At 41.4% G+C, this 19,771-nt stretch overlaps 1 protein-coding gene across 8 annotated transcripts in view; it reads right to left on the bottom strand.

Annotated features, from left to right (window-relative positions):
- The window catches only part of ARID4B (AT-rich interaction domain 4B), a 156,158-nt gene extending 136,387 nt beyond the window's left edge, over window positions 1-19,771 (bottom strand). For 6 of the 8 annotated variants that reach the window (XR_007145305.1, XM_047825042.1, XM_047825046.1 and 3 more), the window contains exons 1-2: window positions 19,351-19,771; window positions 18,469-18,523 (exon numbers count right to left, since the gene is read on the bottom strand). Coding sequence is in view for 7 of the 8 variants with exons in the window: in XM_047825042.1 (XP_047680998.1) it covers window positions 18,469-18,474 (6 nt within the window). In the remaining variant the exon portion in view is untranslated. Of the gene's footprint in view, window positions 1-18,468; window positions 18,524-18,696; window positions 18,716-19,350 lie in introns of those variants that run through there. The other 2 variants (XM_047825043.1, XM_047825044.1) reach the window with 2 other exon arrangements.

Genomic DNA, 19,771 nt, shown 5'->3' with positions numbered 1-19,771 from the left:
ATTCAGTATTATAAAACTTTTATGTATGCTTAGAACAATCTGGACATGAGAATCTACTTCTTCAACTGTAAATTTTATGAGCTGCAAATACAGATCAGGGATCTCCAGTGACAATTAACAAAAAATGTTTATTTTTGAGAAAGCACAAGCCGGGAGGAGGGGTAGTCAGAGAGAGGGGGACAGAGGATCTAAAGTGTGCTCTGCGCTGACAGCAGCGAGCCTAATGTGGGACTTGAACTCACGAACCGCGAGACCATGACGTGAGCCGTGGATGGGCACTCAACTGACTGAGCCACCCAAGTGCCCCTCCAATGACAACTTACTGTCCACACCAAGATGTGATGTAGGTGTAAAATACATACCAGATTGCAAAGACGTAGTGTGACAAAAAAAGTAACAATCTCATTAATAATTTTATATTGATTACACATTAAAATGACAGTATTTTGGATATGCCAGGTTAAACACAATATTAAAATGAAATTTTACTTGGTTTTTTAAGTGCTGCTACTATAAACTTAACTTTTACATGGCTCCCATTATATTCCTTTTTGACAACACTGTTCTAAGCAATATACTCTAGCATCCGAATACCTCCCCACTAATTTACCCCTTCTCCTGTTTATTTATCCTTATTAATAACTAACAGCTGTTGTTCAGTAATATTAGGCAATTCAGTAGCTGTAGTTCAGTAATATTAGCTTTACATGGATTATCTCATTCAATTCCTCGAAAACAGGGGGTCAGTTTTATCATTATCATCATTTCAGAAATTTTAAATTAAGAATCAAAGAAGTTCAGGACACCTGGGTGGCTCAGTCAGTTAAGCGTCCAACTTCAGCTCAGGTCATGATCTCACGGTTTGTGGGTTTGAGTCCCACATTGGGCTCTGTCTGACAGCTCAGAGCCTGGAGCCTGTTTCAGATTCTGTGTCTCCCTCTTTCTCTGCCCCTCCCCGGCTCATGCTCTCTCTGTCTCTCAAAAATAAATAAACATTAAAACAAATAAATTTTAAAAAATAAATAATCAGAGAAGTTTAAGTAATTCACCCAGAATATGCCCAAAGTAAGTTATGGCTCGAGGATTAGAATTCAGTTTGGTTTCAAAATTTATATTCTTAACCACTGAGGCTCTACTATAGTGAACTCTGAATTTATATTCCTGAATTTTACTTTATTAAAGACACTGTCCACCAGGTGCCTCGTTAGCACAGTAGGTAACATAGGTCTCAAAAAGACAATGTCCCCGAAACAGATATTTTCCAGTGAAAAACTCCCACTCAATTCCCCTTTTTAATGAACAGCACCAAAAAAAAAGTGAACCAGGAAAGAAAAAAAATGTGAGGCTCCAAAAACAAAGATTAACCCAAACTGCATGAATCTGGCTGCCAGTAAATCAGTGCACAGGTAATAAGCACTCTATATGTTTTATCATAATGCAGCACACTCTGACCATACTAAGTACATACTCTAAACTATTAGCAATTGGTAATTTGAAGACCTGTAATAAAAGTGGCCTCTCCATACTCTATATTACAGTTACTATTTTTTGGCACTTATAAACCAAACACAGCAATAAGAATGTTGCATGTATCGTTTTATTTCATTCATAACAAAATGAGAAAGTAAATTTTATTCTTCCCATTTTTCATATGCTGAAAATAAGGCTCAAAGAAATAAACGGCCTAAGGCCATGCAACTAGCTAAGGGTCAGAGCAGGATTTCAACCTAACAAATCTACTCTACTGTATCATCTCTCTATCATCAGGGTGATGAGGTGAGTGACAGCACATCATTTTGCTTCTAATACAACTTTGCTGAGGTTTGACAATGAAGAGTAGTACTTGAATTTATCACCTCCATTAAAATGGGGTACTGAGATTTCATTTTTAAAATGTCAGATAACCATTTGAATACAGTATCATTTGCACTATCAATCATGCCCCTATCTACTTTCTAAGAAATGCTGCACAAAACACTTGATAAATGTAAAACAGAAACTTTGAAAGCATAAATTTACAACTCAAGACACACACAACTTTGAGAAACTGATTGTGCAGATGCACTTATGAAAATAGTTGTTCCGTATTTACTGCCTATCATTAGAGAATTAAAGGTACGCTACCAGAAATACGTAAAGAATACAGGGATAGCACAGAGAAGAGAAGGTTCAGAATCAGGAAAAGATATCCTGGAGACAGAGAATACTATCAAACTGCAAGAACCAAATCACTAGCTGCAACTCAATCTTTAGACACGTTCTAAATTAGGCCACACTTAACTAGCAGTTATGTGTGCAAAGAAATATACAATAATGCAATCTAGAAATAATTTTTTCCAACCACAAAACTAAGAAAATCTCTATCAATCACTTACTCAAAGCAGGTTTGTATTGTAACAAGACAGAACTAGGTGACTTCTCTTTCCATCTATAATATTTACAAGATGACCTAGGGAATGTTCACATAGAAGTGTTTTGCTATGGAGTCCCTGGGTGGCTCAGTAAGTTAAGTGTTCCACTCTGGCTCAGGTCATGATCTCACGGTTCGTGAGTTCAAGCCCTGTGTCGGGCTCTGTGCTGACAGCTCAGAGCCTGGAGTCTGTGTGGATTGTGTCTCCCTCACTCTCTGCCCCCCCACCCCAACTTGTGAGCAGGTGCTCTCTCTCTCTCTCTCTCTCTCTCTCAAAAACAAATAAACGTTTAAAAAAATTTTTTTAGGGGCACCTGGCGGCTCAGTCGGTTAAGCATCCAACTTCAGCTCAGGTCATGATCTCGCGGTTTGTGAGTTCGAGCCCCGCGTCGTGCTGTCTGACAGCTCAGAGCCTGGAGCCTGCTTCAGATTCCGTGTCTCCCTCTCTCTCTGCCTATCCGCCACCCACACCCAGTCGCTGTCTCTCAAAAAATAAATGTTAAAAAAAATTTTTTTTAAAAAGAGACATTTTAAGCTAGCCAAGTAAAAAGGTGGCTCTAAGAAAAATTAACAAATGAGAAACATTAAAAACAGCAATTCTCCAAGATCAACTCGGGAGAATCAAAAACTGTATCAACTAGGCACACACAAAATAATCAATCATAAGCAATTGTGACTTAAAACTGCCTGTTGCTCGAAACCCTCCTTAATTATTATCATAGCAGTCCTTTGAAAAAGCATAGTAAGGGGAAAAGCCTACTGCTTAAAAAATATTGTATCTTTTAGACTAAAACAGACTCAAATCATAAAAAATGACAGTTAAGCATTCATCTGTTTTTTCAACACTGTGCTATAAATTTTCAATGTCCTCAACAAGCAAAGGTCTGGAAAGGCTAAATTCTAAAACAAAAAGAGCCACATTAAAGAGTCAAAGAAAAAGTAAACAACTTTTTGTGAAGCTTCACTTCTCTGGGAAGGGTCTGAGTCACTGACATCCTGTTCTGCTTCTAGAGGCCAAGCTTAACTCCACTATTCAGACTAGAGTTTACCAAGCCCCCTGGTTATGCTGGGGACCACCTAACCCCAAGCGTCTACCCAACAGGTAAGATCAACCAGTAAACATCTGTTAATAATTGCAAGTAAATACTACGCATGATCTGTCTGCACTGGCACAGAATTTCCATTTTCATGAAAATTCCTTTGTGGTGAACAATAAATATAAATTTCACTTTACATAAAAAGCCTAAAAGGCTAAATGATTTTTCTAAACTAAAGAGCCTATGTGGTAGGCAAAATAATGGCCTCCCCAGAGATGTTTGTTTTCTAATCCCCAGAATCTGTGAAAATGTTGCTAAACAGCAAGGGAGAATTAAGGCTGCAGATGGAATTAAGGTTGCTAATCAACTGACCTTGACATGGGAAGGTTATCCTGGATTATTCGGATGGGCCCAATGAAATCACAAGGGTGATGATACAAGTGAAAGAGCGAGGCAGAAGAGGCAGTGTCAATCAGAGACGGGAAGACAGGAGCAAAGGAATGCTTGTGTACAGCCTCCAGAGCTGGAGAAGGCAAGGAAACATTTCCCATGGAGCCTGCCGAAGGAATGCAGTCCAGAGACACCCATTTCTGACTTCTGACCTCCAGAACTACAAGATAATAAGCTTGTGTCGTTCCAAGCCACAAATTGGTGGCAACTGGTACAGCAGCGATAGGAAACGAATACGGAACCTAAATCTGGCACCACGGAACAAGATTTTACCAAATAGTTTTATAAAGACCCTAAGTAGCAAGTGGTAACGTTCAGCACTGATTTGCATATAAAAACATCTCCCCCATCTAATCCCTCAAAATTCAACTTGTATACTCACATAAAAGTTTCTTGATTCCTAAAGAAAATTAAATAGTGATTAATCCTGAATTTTAAAATATTATTTAAAAATATAACAGCAACTTTTCTGCCCAGTACGAAGAAAGAATGAAGTATTCCACAGAAGTTAATTTTTTTAATAAGTTTATACTTTCCAGAACAAAACCCTACTCTTTATGAAAATTTAATGATCTTTCTAAATTCTTCTGCTTCCCTTGTTCCATAAAAAGATGGAACAGGGGCGCCTGGCTAACTCAGTTGATGGAGCATGCAACTCTTGATCTCAGGGGTTGTGGGTTCAAGCCCCACGTCGGGTGTAGAGATTACCTTAAAAAAAAAAAAAAGCAGAAGAGAGATGGAACATATTAAAACCTGATGAATTCAAGGTCCACATTTGAAAACTGAAACACTAAACGAGAATACACTTGTGTGTCTTAGTTTTCAAAAGTGTCTTTTTCCTTTTCCTGCTGTAATTCCAGCTCTCACTATCCCCATTTCAAAACTCCTCTCCCAATACCCTTACACGTACATGGAAACATAAACACACACACATACACACTCCCAACTCACAAAGAACTGGATATTTCTAAACCATCTGTGGACTAAGCAAACCAGACATCTAAGTAAAGCTATGTATGTTAACTGAGAGGCAGAACAGGATTAGTAATAGTAAGAGCTCGGATCTGGAGCAGCTCAGGCTTAAAACCTAGCTCCGCCACTTCCTAGAGGCATGAATTTACTGAGGTCAAGTACACAGTCTCCTCAGTCTTCATTTTTTCATCTGTGAAACAGGCATATTCATACGTACCTCTCAGCATTTTTTTGAGAATTAAATTTTAAAATGTATAAAATGTCTGACACATACTAATAAGGACTAAACAAGGAGTAGCAAAATTATCACATGATAATAACAATGATGAATTTGATGATGTCATAAAGAACATGACCAGGGCAGAGGCTGTGTGATAAAATTTTAATACTATTTCAGAACAAGACAAAATTAATGACAGCTTGACTTTGGGATTAATGGGATGTGATTATAAAAGTAAAAGATGCATTCAGAAATTACATGTTTACTAAACTAAATACAGGATTTACACTAGTACACAATATAGGATTGTGTTAATTACCAAAGTACATGAGGATTAACCATTACTTATTATCACAGACTTACAACTCATGTCAAAACATCTGTCTTAACACTCCAACTGCATATATAATTTTCTGGCTCTCTGTGATCCCTTAAATTAAATCATTTTTACAATAGTTGCCTATTATTTGAAAATTCACCCACAACCTCCCTCTATCGACACAAGAAGATTACGGTCAGAATTCTTTTTAACTGGAAGGAAAAAAGGTTGCATATAGGAAAGAATAATAATTATTATTACACCGGGGAAGAGGGAATGGAAAAATAGAATCAAGTCCAAACAAGTAAATAGAGAATGTTTCCAATGGACAGGAAAACTCAGAACTTAAGGGATGTCAACCAGACTGTAGACAGTTTTTTAGTCTAGGTAACCTAGTTGTCACTTGGCAGAACACTTGGGCTCTAAATCCACAGAGCCACATGATCTCTGAAGCTCTTCTGGCTCTATAGGCCACAGTGTTTCAATTCAAAATTACTTTGGCAATATAACCTGAGGATTCATTTTGCTCCTACTTTAAAATATTAACTCTTCAAAGCCTTGTCCTCTTGTCCTCTAATTTACAATACTAATTTTCAAACCAGTAAAGGTTTTCCCAGAAGCGTGAAGTCCACTGTAGGCCATTTTAATATATTTTCATATGATTTTTTTTTCTATTTTTAAGAAAAGAGTTAACTAACACCAAATATTTAGTATCATGATGCAATGCAATTCTAAGCTTTAAAAGGATTTTCTTTCAATAAAGAAAGTAGGTAAAAGGTTTCTAAACTACACACTATTCCATAAAGCATCAAAATGGAAACAACTTTATTACTCACTTACAACTAACAGAGGCAGCGTGGTTTGGTTTACTAACAAGAGAGCAGATTCTGCCATCGGTTTAATGTGTGCCTGTGGGCAAATCACTCAACATCTTTGCATCTGCTTCTCCAACCATAAAAAAGGAAAAATGTTGCTGACCTGCCTCAAAGGGATATTATAAGGAATAACGAATGATCATGAAACTTTAAAAACATAATGTGCCACTTAAAAACATTATAATGCTAGTGTTAAAAAAACCCTTTAGAAACCACATATTCTGACCCTAAGCATCTGCAGGGGTCAATGCCTACGGTAGTGTGTCCTAAAATTAGCCTTCCTAATAAATGCTACTAGGGATCCAAGAACAGCATTAGCTACTCTAGCAGCAGCCACACAGCACAGGGATGCTCCCTCACTAACCTCACAGCTTACCTTTTCAGAGCAATCTCATGCAGTTAGATTTCATTATTTGTTAGTAGCTGTAATAATAATCCATAGGCCTATGAGGGGCTATCATAAATGCTGCTGGGACTGTTCACCACCTAGAAGCACTAAATATTCAAATAAATTAACGATAACTTACTGATTACCTAATTGAATGCTAAACACTGCTATACATGAGGTTTGTACATATCTGCCAAAGCTAAAAGCTAAAGAAACATAGTGGTGCCTTTACCATATAATTTCTGTAACTTTTTAAATGTTTATTTATTTTTGTCAGAGAGAAAGACAGAGAGAAACAGTGCGAGTGGGAAAGGGGAAGAGAGAGAGGGAGACACAGAATCTGAAGCAGGCTCCAGGCTCTGAGCCGTCAGCACAGAGCCCGATGTGGGGCTCGAACCCACAAACCACGAGATCATAACCTGAGCCAAAGTCGGACACTTAACCGACTGAGCCACCCAGGCACCCCTAATTTCTATAATTTTTGATATTTATAGCAAACTTGTACTGCTTTTATAATAAAAACTTCTGAATTCTGGTAGGAATAGAACTAGTTTAGAAAAAAATATGTCTCTAAGTTGGGGGAAAGCAAAATTAGGTGACTAAGTGTCAAAAACCCTCAATACACAGAACAACTTTAAAAAAAAAAAAAAATCCCTGAACAACTAAACAGAGATGGGTCTTTTGGTGAGATATCCTCACCAAGATAAAACTGAAAAAATGAAAAGCTACATTTTTTGTTTTTAATTCCCAAATAGGCATAAGCCAAGCTGCCTCATTTAAACTTTGACAGCAATAGTAGCTCCTTTGTCTTCAAGCCTGTTCGCCTTTCCTTTTACTCCTCTCTAGAGTAGAGACAGGCTTGGCAGGGCCCCATCGCGCATTTGCCCCACCCCCACAGGCTCAGGATGCCAGACCAGCTTCAGGTGACTAACTGCCACATCAGAACAGTGATCGGATCAAGAGAAGAAAAAAATGTTTGCCCTACATACGCAAGGCTAGAGGTGGATGCTTATCCAGAAAATAAATATCTCCAGTGGTTCACCTAATCCAATAACAACCCTCTAGGCTTGGAAGTAAAATTTACTTTTCCCTTGAAAGAATCCCATTTGGGCAAACCAGCAGCAAATTAGAAGAAAGGACAAGTATTATATTTACTAAGAGAAGCTTCTGCATCAGGAAGGGCTGGGATAAAGTAAGTCTGAAATGGGAGCAAAGAGTTCTTAGAATCAAGAAATCTGGTTTTCCCCTTCCATTAAATACTCTGTTTTTAAGGAATTCATAAAGACAAAAATAACAGGTTTTAACCTCAATCACAAAATTACTTTTCTCCAAAACTTCCAAATCAATCCTTAAGTTACAAAAGATTACGGTAGCTGTATCACCCTGAAAGTGTATTTAAATTAAGAGTTTGCACATTCTTTCCAGAGAACTAAGAATAATAGTTACAATTTATTGCAAATTTACTATGTAATAGATCCTGTTATTACATTTAGTCATCCCCAATAATCCCATGAGGTAAGTACTATAAATGTTTCTCATTTTAGACAAGGACACCAGCCTTCTTAGAAGGTTTAAGAAAACTGCCCACAACTTGGGTAAACAGGAGAATCCCAATTCAATCCCAGACACTCTAGATTAAAGAATCCTCACTCTATCAGTTTATGAAAGAAGTGACTGGCTTTTACTGGAATAATAAAGCTACCACATACTGACTGCTGAGAACTATGCCAAGTGTAGTGTAAAACATTTTCAATGCTATTTCATTTAGTACTTACAAACCTTGTAAGGTAACTATTATTATCCCCATTTTGCGAAAAATGAAAATGATGTTTCCTTTCATTGCAAAAATAAATAACTGCCCAAACTTCAACAGCCAAGTCAAGAACAGAGAGAGACGGTACTGGGAACAAGACCTCTCTTTCCAAGCCATATGCTCTTAATCATTAAGCCACACTGTTTATTGGGCACTTTAACTAAACAAAGATGGTTTTTACAGCCATATTCAAGTATAGTTTTTCCTGTCAGTAGAAAGTGAATCTTTTCTTTAAATTCCATTTGCTCAAAGTTTTGATAGTTTACAATCTTCATTTCTGCGATGAAAGTAAATGATTAAAAAGAAGTGTAATTTTTTGGGGGGGCGCCTGGGTGGCTCAGTCAGTTAACCATCCAATTTTGGCTCAGGTCATGATCTCGGGGTTCCTGGGTTCGAGCCCTGAATCAGCTCTGTGCTGCCAGCGAGGAGCCCGTTTGGAATTCTCTTTCTCCCTCTGTCTCTGTCCCTCCCTGACTCATGCTTTCTCTCTCTCAAAATAAATGAATAAACTTACAAAAAAGTGTGATTTTCAAAGAAACGTAAACAGGTATCAATGATTATGTTGTCATAAGAGATCCACACCCAGCAGAAGTATCAAATACAGGAGACAGCAGTCTGTTCTTGTCAAAACCTTGACATGGGACTTCAGGAACCTGCTTCAGATTCTCTCTCCCTCTCTCGCTGCCCACACCCCCCGCCCCACTCTCGCTCGCTCTCAAAATAAATAAAAATACATAAACTTTAAAAAGATTAGCAGCAGATCAGTAACAGGTGACATTACAGAGCTGTGTTTCTTAATATTCGTATCAAAGTTTCCACTGAGAACTTGATGAAATTCATCTCCCCAAGAAAACGTATGGCCACATGAATTTGGGCACATAAACTTTGGGGAGAGGAGAGATTTACAGCAACCGTGAAGCCCGTATCTGGACCTTCTGAGTGGAGCACGAGCAAGTATTAATTAAGGAATACTGGGAATTATACTCAAAGTAAGACAAGTGCTGTTTTAAAATTTTCCCTCTTTTTTGCCTTTTATTTTGTCCCTTCCTTCTATTAACCAGCCTAAAATATGACCCTTAGCATCGAAAGTTAAATACCAAATTTGGTTTCTCTGTCTCTGTAAACTGACCCTTTTATTTTCTAGTAAACTGTTAATATACTTTTATAAACTCATGGTTTTCCTCCCCAAACCTGACTGCTATCTTGAATCTTAGTATGAAAACTATCAGATTTCCAGAAACACATTATCTTCCATGGAAAACTTGAATGTCAGAATTTCCAGCCCTCTCAAAAGCAGAAATGTAGTCATTTTTATAACAAAAGTTCTCTTATTTATTTTTATTTTTTGTAGTATTTATTTCTTATTGAGAAACAGAGATAGCACACGAGCGGGGGGGGGGGGGGGGGGGGGGAGGTGAGAGGGAGACACAGAATCTGAAGCAGGTTCCAGGCTCCAAGCTGTCAGCAAAGGGCCCGACACAGGGCTCGAACTCACGAACCGTGAGATCACGACCCGAGCCAAAGTCAGACATTCAACCGACTGAGCCACCCAGGCGCCCCACAAAAGTTCTCTTTTAAAATTAAGATACACATACTGATTAGTAGTTTAAGACATAACAAATATGCACACAGTCTTATTCTGATGTAAAGTAATTAAATGAAAAATTTCTATTACCTTGAGAACGAAAAGCCAGTTATGGCTTGTATTTCGTTCACTGTCCACTAGGTATAAAGGAGGCCCAACTGAAAAGAAAAAATCCTGACACACTTTCTTCACATGCCTTATCAAAATCCACACCTTCTACAATCCGCAACATTTAAATACCAAAAGGATTAATATGACAATGGTTTCCACTGCTTACCAAGTGTCACACTGAATACTAGATTCTAATTCTCATGAATGCAGAAACATCTTCGTTCTGTGACACCAAAAGGAAAGCGGCAAGAATCCTATTTTTATTTTAACATTTGTTTATTTTGAGAGAGAGCGTGAGGGGGGAGGGACAGAGACAGGGGTGGGGGGAGGGGAGTGGTGGTTAGAGAATCCCAAGCAGGCTCCACAGTGTCAGTGCAGAGCCCGACTCGGGGCTCGAACTCACAATGAGATCATGACCCGACCTGAAACCAAGGTCAGAATGCTTAACTGACTGAGCCACCCAGGTGCTGCAAGAGTCCTGTTTTTAAGCAATTCATCAAGAACAAAAGTTTGCAACTCTTTTAAATGTATCTATCACTAAAAAATTAATAAAGCGTATCTATATCTTGTTTACAGCCACATTACACGAAGCAATATGCCAGTTAGCATTTTTCATAAATATAAAATATAATGCTTATTTCCAAAAATTACACAGCCCTAACTTCATTCTAAACCCCAGATTTTTAGTTCTTCAACCAAAAAATCTTGGTGTCCTCCTCAATTCTCCTTCCTTCCCATTGAATCTGACCGGAACTACTGGCTCTACCTTCAAAGGAGATAAAGACCCTGACCACTCCTCACTCCCCTCACTGTGATGGCTAATATCCCACCATCATCATCTATTAAAATAGCTTCCTAACTGGTCAGCTTCTATCTTCAACTCGCCTTCAGCCTGTTTTTAACACAACAAAGAGTGATCCCTTAAGAATATAATGAAAACCTGCCACTCTGTAACGAGATTGCATAACTCACAGTTCCCTATTTCTAGGAGTGAAAACCACAATCCGTAACAATGGCCTTCAAGGTCCTAGGTGATCTGATGGGCTCCGCCCTCAACCTGCATACCCTTTATCCACCCCTTCCATTATCTTCTTTCCTTACTCCACTGCAGCCACCTTGGCCTCGGTGCAGTTCAATGAACATGTTGACCTGTCTTTAAAGCCACATGACTAATGACATCTTTTAGACAAATATTTGTGCCAATGTCTTCTCAATATACCTACTTGGCCACCTTTACACCACAGCCTGTCCCGCTCTGTGCTGACAGCTCAGAGCCTGGAGCCTGCTTTAGATTCTGTGCCTCCTTCTCTCTCTTCCCCTCTCCCCGCTCACAGTCTCTCTCTCTCTCTCTCTCTCTCAAAAATAAGTAAATATTAAAAAACAAAAATGTAAAGGGCACCTGGGTGGCTTAGTCAGTTAAGCTGCCCACTTCGGCTCAGGTCATGATCTCACAATTAGTGTGTTCGAGCCCGGCATCGGACTCTCTGCTGACAGCTTCGGAGCCTGAGCCTGTTTCAGATTCTGTGTCTCCCTCTTTCTCTGTCCCTCCTCCACGTATGCGCATGAGCGCGCTCTCTCTCTCTCTCAAAAATAAACATTCAAAAAAGGTTTTTTAATAAAATAAAATAATAAATTTAAAAATGTATTAAAATAAGACTACAGCCTGCCACAACCCTGTATGTATTCCCTACCCTCCTTACCCAGCTCTCCTCTTATTTTCATACTATTTAACATCTAATAAACTAGATTACTTATTATGTTTATTTCTCTTTGTCCACCCTTGCTCCCTTAAAACGTAAGATCCACAGGGCCAGGACTTTTTGTTCACTGCTATATCCTGAATGGCTAGAAAAGAGAGACCAGCACTTTAAGTGTTCAATAAATATTGAATAAATTGTTTGAATGTCCAAATCCTTAGTGGCCACTAGACATAATGCCAAAAAACACCTGAAGTTAAACATTCACTTCCCAACAGGGTTACCACAGACAGTATTACTATCCTAAAAACAGCAAGATCCACTCCCAGGACCCAGGAAAATTGAAAATATGCGTTCACACAAAAGCTCGTATACAAACGTTCACAGCAGCACTATTCATAATAGGGAAAAAGTGGATACAATCCACCACACGTCCAACAGCTAATGAACGGATTGGCCAAGTGTGGTATATCCACTAAATGAAATATTATTCGCCAACAGGAAAGAATAAAGTACTGACACAGGCTACAATACGAATGAACCTTGAACATATTATGCTAAGTGAAAGAAGCCAGACACAAAAGGCCACATGTTGTATGATTCCATTGAAAGGAAATGTCCAGAACAGGCAAAGCCTTAGAGACAGAAAGTAGATGACCAACTGCCAGGGGAGAGAAAGAGAGAGAGAACAGGGAGTGAGAGCTAATGGGTACAGGCTTCTTGTTGGGAAAACAAAACGTTCTGCATTTAAACAGTGATAGATGAACAATCCTGTGAAAATACTAAGTACTGAATTGTACACTTTATTTTTTTTTTTGAGTTGTACATTTTAAAAGGGTGAATTTTACCTCCTTTCCTAAAACTCAAAAACCAAACAAAACAGAAAAACATAAAGGAATGCTCAGGCTCAATGTTCACGGCTCACAAATGAAGGAAGGCTAAGAGCTGGGAATGCCTTTCTTGGCTGTATTCAATTCTAAGAATCCCATCCACCAACTAATCACAGAAATATTTTAAAAGGGAGGGAGAGAGGCTAGTCCTGTTAGTAGCAGCAAGCAGAACTTTTCCTTCCCCTCCAATCCATTCAAATGCTATCATCTCCACCCGCAACACCACCGCCTCCCACACCTGGTCCACACCATCTCACCAGAACTAATCCAGGAGCCATGCCACTGCCGCCCCTACTCCCACTCCTGTTCCACCACAGTCTGTTCTCTGAACAGCAGTTACCGTTTAAAAACGTCAACCAGATGACTTCACACTCTTGCTCGAGACCCTTCAATGACTTCTTAAAACACTCAGATTTTACTCTACGTACTTCCCACGGCCTACAAGGCCCTACACTGTACCGGCCCTCGTGATCTCTCTAGCCTCATCTCCTACAACGCCAGCTCTAAAGGCTTTCTTCCAGTTCCTTAAGGTATGCCAAGGTCAAACAGGCCAAAAACATTTCTCCCCGGGACCTTGGCATTTGTATTTTCAGCCTGGAATGCTCTTCCCCCAGATAGGTGAATGGCTCGCTCTGTCACTTGTTGCACGTGCTGCTTAAATGTCACCTCCACAAACAGGCCCTTTATTACACCTAATCTAAAACTAACACCTTCAGTCACTGTAACCTCTTATCCTGATTATGCTTTATTTCTCTGCACAGCACTTAGCACACTTTTTTTTTTCCCCTGCCTGGTGCCTGTCTATCCTAATAGAAAGTAAACTCCATGAGGATAAGAACTCTTGTTCGCTGCTGGATCCTCAACACCTCAAAGCACATCTAGTACGTGGAAGGTACACAATATACACACTGAATCAGCAAAAACACATTCTTCAGTGAAATATGTGCTCATCTAATCTACTTTTAAAAATCACAAAAAAACAAAGAATTAGCAATGGGCACAGAAAACAAGTCAGTATTTTACCAAAATTACCTGTTCATCAAAAAGACCACAAATTCATAGAACAAAACACATATGCCACATTATGGATGTACAGTTAAAAGTTATTAACTGTAGAGAGAGAGAGAGAGACAGACAGAGACAGTGTGTGAGTGGGGGAGGGTCGGGGGGAGGGAGACACGGAATCCGATACGGGCTCCAGGCTCCGAGCTGTCAGCACAGAACCCAATGCGGGGCTCGAACTCACAAACTGTGAGATCATGACCTGAGCCGAAGTCGGACGCTTAACCGATGGAGCCACCCACGCACCCCTCACCCTACCTGCTCTCTTAATCCTACATCTGGACTAGTAGATGTGGACATCCTACAGATCCCTTCAATACTCGAAACCCTGTACTACAGCTTTCCTCTCAGGACAACATACTTCAGATGACAATAACATCCATCCCATGACCCAACACAAACTTCCATCTTCCACTTACCCCGGGGCCCAGAGTTACTAGGTCCTGAATTCAGTTTCTGAGATATCTCAGATCTGTCCCCTCTGCTCTACCCCCACTGCATTAGTTCAAGCCCTTATTCACCTCTCACTTGGACTTCTCATCTGGAATCTCCAGATCTTCCAATTAGATCTCCCTTTTGATGGATTCACTACGATACTACCAAAGTGACCACTCCAGAATATAAATCCATCATCCTTACTCTTTCCTAACAACCTTCCGTGCTTCCATGTACCTTTCAAGAAAATTTCCAACCCCCTCACTCAGCCTCATTTCCTATCACTGCCCTCCTATTCCCACCCCGAACACATCATGCTTTCAAAGTTAAGCAAGGCACAGTGAACGACTTACACTTTCCAAATACACCATCTCGGGGTTTTTTTCATTTTCCAGTATGTAGTCCCCTTTCTGACTCAAACACTCTTTTCTACCCTTCTTTGCCAAATGAAAGCTTTAACACTGAGCTTAGATGTCAATTCCACCAGAGAACTTTCCATGACTCTGATTTAGATGTCCTCTTCTGCCCTCCCACAGCACTTACCACAATTACCGTACATTGCCGTCAATACTCTTACAATTGGGCATATGTTGTTTTGCTTTATTTTTCTGTGTCTTCTACTAAATTGGGAGCTCCCTGAGAGCAGTTCTGAGAGTATTCACCTTCATTCCACACTGCCCCACGCATGGAAGGGGTTGTTGTTAAATGAATGATTTGTGAAAGGGAGTAGGGGGGGGAAGAGGAAGAAAGAAAAAAAAAAAGGGAAGGGGAAAGGCAGAGGGAGGGAGGGGAGAGGGAGGAGGAGAGGGAAAGAGGAAATGAACAAAAAGAAGGACAAGAGGATAAAAGTAAAAGAAACAAAAAGGGAAAGGAGGAGCCAGGGAAAGGAAAGGGGGAAAGCAGGCAGGAGGGAAGGGGCAGGGTGGTGAGAACACGCACACGCATGTGCACAGGCACACGAGCAAAGGGCATTTGTACACAATCCATTACTTCTGTGTTCTATGCCAGTGACTACTGAGAGAATGGAACATCTGAAAAAGCCCAGCTCCCGGAGATTCTAAGCATAACCATCTAAATCACTTCTCCCATAAAGATTCTGAAATGTCCAGCCTCTGCCACTTCACTTGAAAATTTACTGCAATGTAATGAGAGATGTTAATAACATGCACAACGTAGAAACAAAGTTTTAGTTAGGAAAAAGTAGGAAATAAGGGCGCCTGTGTGGCTCAGTCGGTTATGCATCTGACGCTAGATACCAGCTCAGGCCCTGGTCTTGTGATGGTGAGATAGAGCCCCGCATAGGCCTCCGTGGTGAGCGTGGAGCCTGCTTGGGATTTTTCTCTCTCCCTCTCACTGCCCTGCCCCCGATCGGGTGAGCATGTGTGTGTACTCTCTCTCTCTCAAAATAAATAAATAAGCATTAAAAAAAAGCAGGAAATGAATCTGACATAATCAAGTCTTGGAATCAGTAATAAACTTTCAATAAACTATCATTTCCTGATAACATGCTATTGCTGACATTGAAAGATCTATAGAAAGGATAAAAAAAAAATCCAACATCACACCAACAACACGACCTGTGTTAAGAACAAAATTGCTTTTCGGGTGCCTGGGTGGCTCAGTCGGTTAAACATCTGACTCTTGGTTTTGGCTCAGGTCAGATTCTCACAGTTCGTGGGACTGAGCCCTGCATCAGGCTTCGCACTGTCAGCTTGGGATTCTCTCTCTGCCCCTCCCCTACATGCACTGGTGCTCTCTCACAATAAATAGGTTTGTTTTTTTTTTTTTATTGCTTCTGTGCCATAGTCATATTTCTCAAAACCACACTGGGCAAAAATATTACAAGACAGAGTATTCTAATTAGTAAAGGACTTTTATTTAAATACACTCTTGAAGTCACGTACTACAGGAAAATTGTCGCTAAAACATATAATATTTAAAACGATACATACATTTTAATGCAACAACCAGAAAAGTATTACTAAGCACTCTTCCAATGACATCAGTATACTGTCACTTAATAAAATAAAAAAATTCCTTGAATAAAACAGATAATAAAAACTTAAAAGCTCACCTCGAAGTATGAATATGTTTGGTAAGATCTAAGAAACAGCACAAATCCTATCGCTCAGCTGTCATTACAATTTAGAAACTGGGAGCAAGCACACACACACACACACACACACACATAAAAGATTTAAGCCCAATATAATCACTACTAAATACTTCTTGAATTGCAATTTTGTTAAAGGAAAATACCAATCATGGGCAGCCTCTCAACTTTTCAGCATATAAGAAATTAAGTTGTAAGAAATAAGCTAAGTTTGTAGTACTACTGATTATTAATAGACTCCCAAAGAGAAGACTTACTACACGTACAATAACAGGAAGTTCTTTTTGCACAAAACTAGAAATTTACTTTAATAACTCAACATTACTAGTACCTTTTTTTAAAGGCAATAATAATGGAAATGCTAAGCACTTAAAATTAGTAGTTCTAAAATGATACCAAAAAATTTGCATTTGCCTAGTATTTTGAAACTTTTAAGGCTAAAGTTTCCAGCGCACTTTCATTTTTTAAACACACAAGTTAAAAAAAAGGGAAATGAAAGGAAGAAAATGTAAATCTAAAGGACCTTCAACTTAACTACATTTCTTTTAAGCAAACATTAACAGAGTACCTAAGATGTGCCAGGCAGTATACAGGGAACTATGACATATTACAACATCTATTACAAACTAAATCCTGTGTTATTCAGCTTCTGAATTTATTATGTTATTTAACCCAACACTTTTCTTAAATTCTCATCCAACAGCGAGGAAGATACACAGTTTTTCCTAACAAATTCACTTGTCTCTGTTTTACATAGGTCACAAGAGTCACCGCTAGCATCTGTGACTAACAAAAGGGATTCATTTCAGAGACATCACTGATCATTTTTTTCATCTACATGAAGGTGAGACAGGAATTCAGCAGATATAAACTGTTTCAGGTATAAACTGTTTTAGGTTATAAACACCCTAAACTCAAGACGGAAAAAAAAAAAAAAACCACACAAAAAAAAAAACAAAACTGGACTAAATTTACTTTGTATAGCTGATAAATATTTAAGTGGCCACAGCATTTACTTCTTCCATAAACACAAACATTACAAATTTCCATTTAGATGCAATACTATAAAAAGTCTTGATTCTGAAGACAAGCGAAGAAAACTTTTTTTTAAATAATTCAAAGGAACTATCCAAAGTAGACAACGTTTATATTTTCACATACTATCACATACTATTTCACATTTCTACACTCGTAAACACACTCTACCCTTTTAAGCACTTCCGAATTTGTCACGGGTGAACAAGCTGTCTAGTGTCTAAGTTCCACCAGTTGAATCTAGACATTTCAGACACCTAAGGCTTTTTATCCTACAGTGTATTAAAAAATGACAGCATTCAATTACATATTCTCTAAAAAAACAACCAGTACTTCCATTGCTATAATTTCTTCCACCGACTAAGTAAATTCTACCCTTTAGACACTATCCTCCATTCAGTTAACATGTTTACATTTAAGAGGAACCCGGCCATGGGCTTTCCACATCAATCCACATTGGTTTTTACCACAACATCTGACAATTTACGGATCAACAAAGAAAAATAAACCATATAATGCTAAATCCCAGGAAATACAAGGGGCAACTGCTATCTCCGAGTTGTGTAAAGATCATAAAGATTCTCTTTAAGGATTTCTCAATTAAGATCACTTTCATGGCTAACCCTAGAGGTCCTCTGCTAAAAATTCACAGTACTGTTCACGCAATAAATGAGATTTTCTTTCATCAGTGTAATCGATAGAAGCACAATACAGTTCAGTTTCTAGAGTCGGATTACTTGACCTGCTTTTTCTGTTTTACCTCGTAAAACACTTTAATTCAAGCAGTTCCTCCTACCTTACCCTGAAAAAGGAGACGTCCTACAGGGCAGAATTCTGCTCAGTGCGATATCCTCCAAGTGGCCCCAACTCCACAGCAAAGCCGGTAGAGAGCCACACCAGCTGACCCCCGTCGTCTCCCGGCAAAGGGCTCGGGCACCAAGCCACCCAACACACCTTCCTCGGCAAAACTCGGAGGCCCCACACACGACCTCGATCAAACCCCCATACTTCCCCAATTCTGTAACCCCAGAGGTCGTTTTCTGGAAGCAATCTTACCTTCATGATGATTCAGGGACCGCGATCCCCTCGAAAACACCAGATTCACCTGCACCTGGAGGGAAAACAAAAGACACCCAGTCAACACCACCGGGCACCCCTCTGCACTGGCGGAGGCGGAGGGAACCGAGCGAAGCCTGAACCCCGAAGAAAGAGCGTGGCCGAACCACGAAACGCCGACGAGGGGCTCCCTCTGGCCTCGCCAGCCCCGCAAACCCGGCCACCTACACAGCTCGGCGGCTTCCCGTCCCCATTGTCGGGACCCGCCGGAGTTTCCCGTCTCCGACAATGACGCCATTTCTGTCAGAGAAGAAACTCACAACAAGCCCGGGGGCCGGCGCGGGGCCGGCTGTCCTCCCCGAGGGCCTCCGGGCCCGGCCGAGCTGGTCGGCGCCCCAAAGGGTCGCGCAGCCCCGCGTCCGAGCCGGAGCAGGCCCGGGCTCGAGGGGCCCGGGGTGGGGGGCGGCGGAGAGGCCAGGCGGGCTGGAGGAGGGCCGCGGGCAGGACCGACCCACCGCGCAGCCTCTGCCCACGTCCCGTTCTGAGGCGGACACCCGACAAGTGCGAGCGGGATCCCCGTCCGCCGGGCCGCGGGGACCGCCAGAGGACCGAGGGGCCGGGAGGCGGCACAGCCCCCCGCGCCGGCCCGGGCCCCCCACCGCGGCCCGGAGCAGCTAAACCGCTGAGTGTGCGGCCGCCAGGCTGGGGGGCGACTCGGACTCGGCAACAGCACGGGGGGCGGGGGCTCCCGGGAGGCCGAGGCCCCCAATCCGGGCTCCCGGCGAGACCACCGAGCGATCTTCCCCCGCTCCTCGGCCAGGCCCAGTGACTCCCGAAAGGACCCCCTTACGAGACCGCGAAAGCCTCAGAAAATGTCCCTACCTTCCTCGGAGGCGAGCTCTGACCCTGGCACGTCCAGAGTTCCCTCCCCTACTCCCCCCCAAAACCAGCAGGCCCGGGGGAGAGATGGGGGAAGAAGGGCGGCGGGTCCAGCGGTTGCTGAGGCTGAAGCTCCGGCTCCTCCTCCTCCCGCGGCGGCGACTGGTACCTTTGTTTGGCGGCCGCTCGGGCTCCCTCGCTGGGGGGAGGGGGGGACGACGAAAAATCCCTCCCGGACTGGAGGTCCGGGCCCCGAATCGCGCTGCCCTCCAGAGGACGGCGGCGCCAGACCCTCTGCGGCTCCTTCCGGGCAAAGGTCCAGGCGGTGGCCGTGGCGGCGGCAAGCTTAAGCACAAGAGTCGCCCTCCGCTCCGGCGCCCGAGCTCCTCACTCCGGACTCGACTGACGGGCAAACATCGCTTTC

Source organism: Prionailurus viverrinus, chromosome D2 (genome assembly GCF_022837055.1).
Source record: "Prionailurus viverrinus isolate Anna chromosome D2, UM_Priviv_1.0, whole genome shotgun sequence".
Lineage (NCBI taxonomy): Eukaryota > Metazoa > Chordata > Mammalia > Carnivora > Felidae > Prionailurus > Prionailurus viverrinus.
Note: the sequence above shows the minus strand (reverse complement) of the source record. Positions and strands in the feature narration are given on the sequence as shown.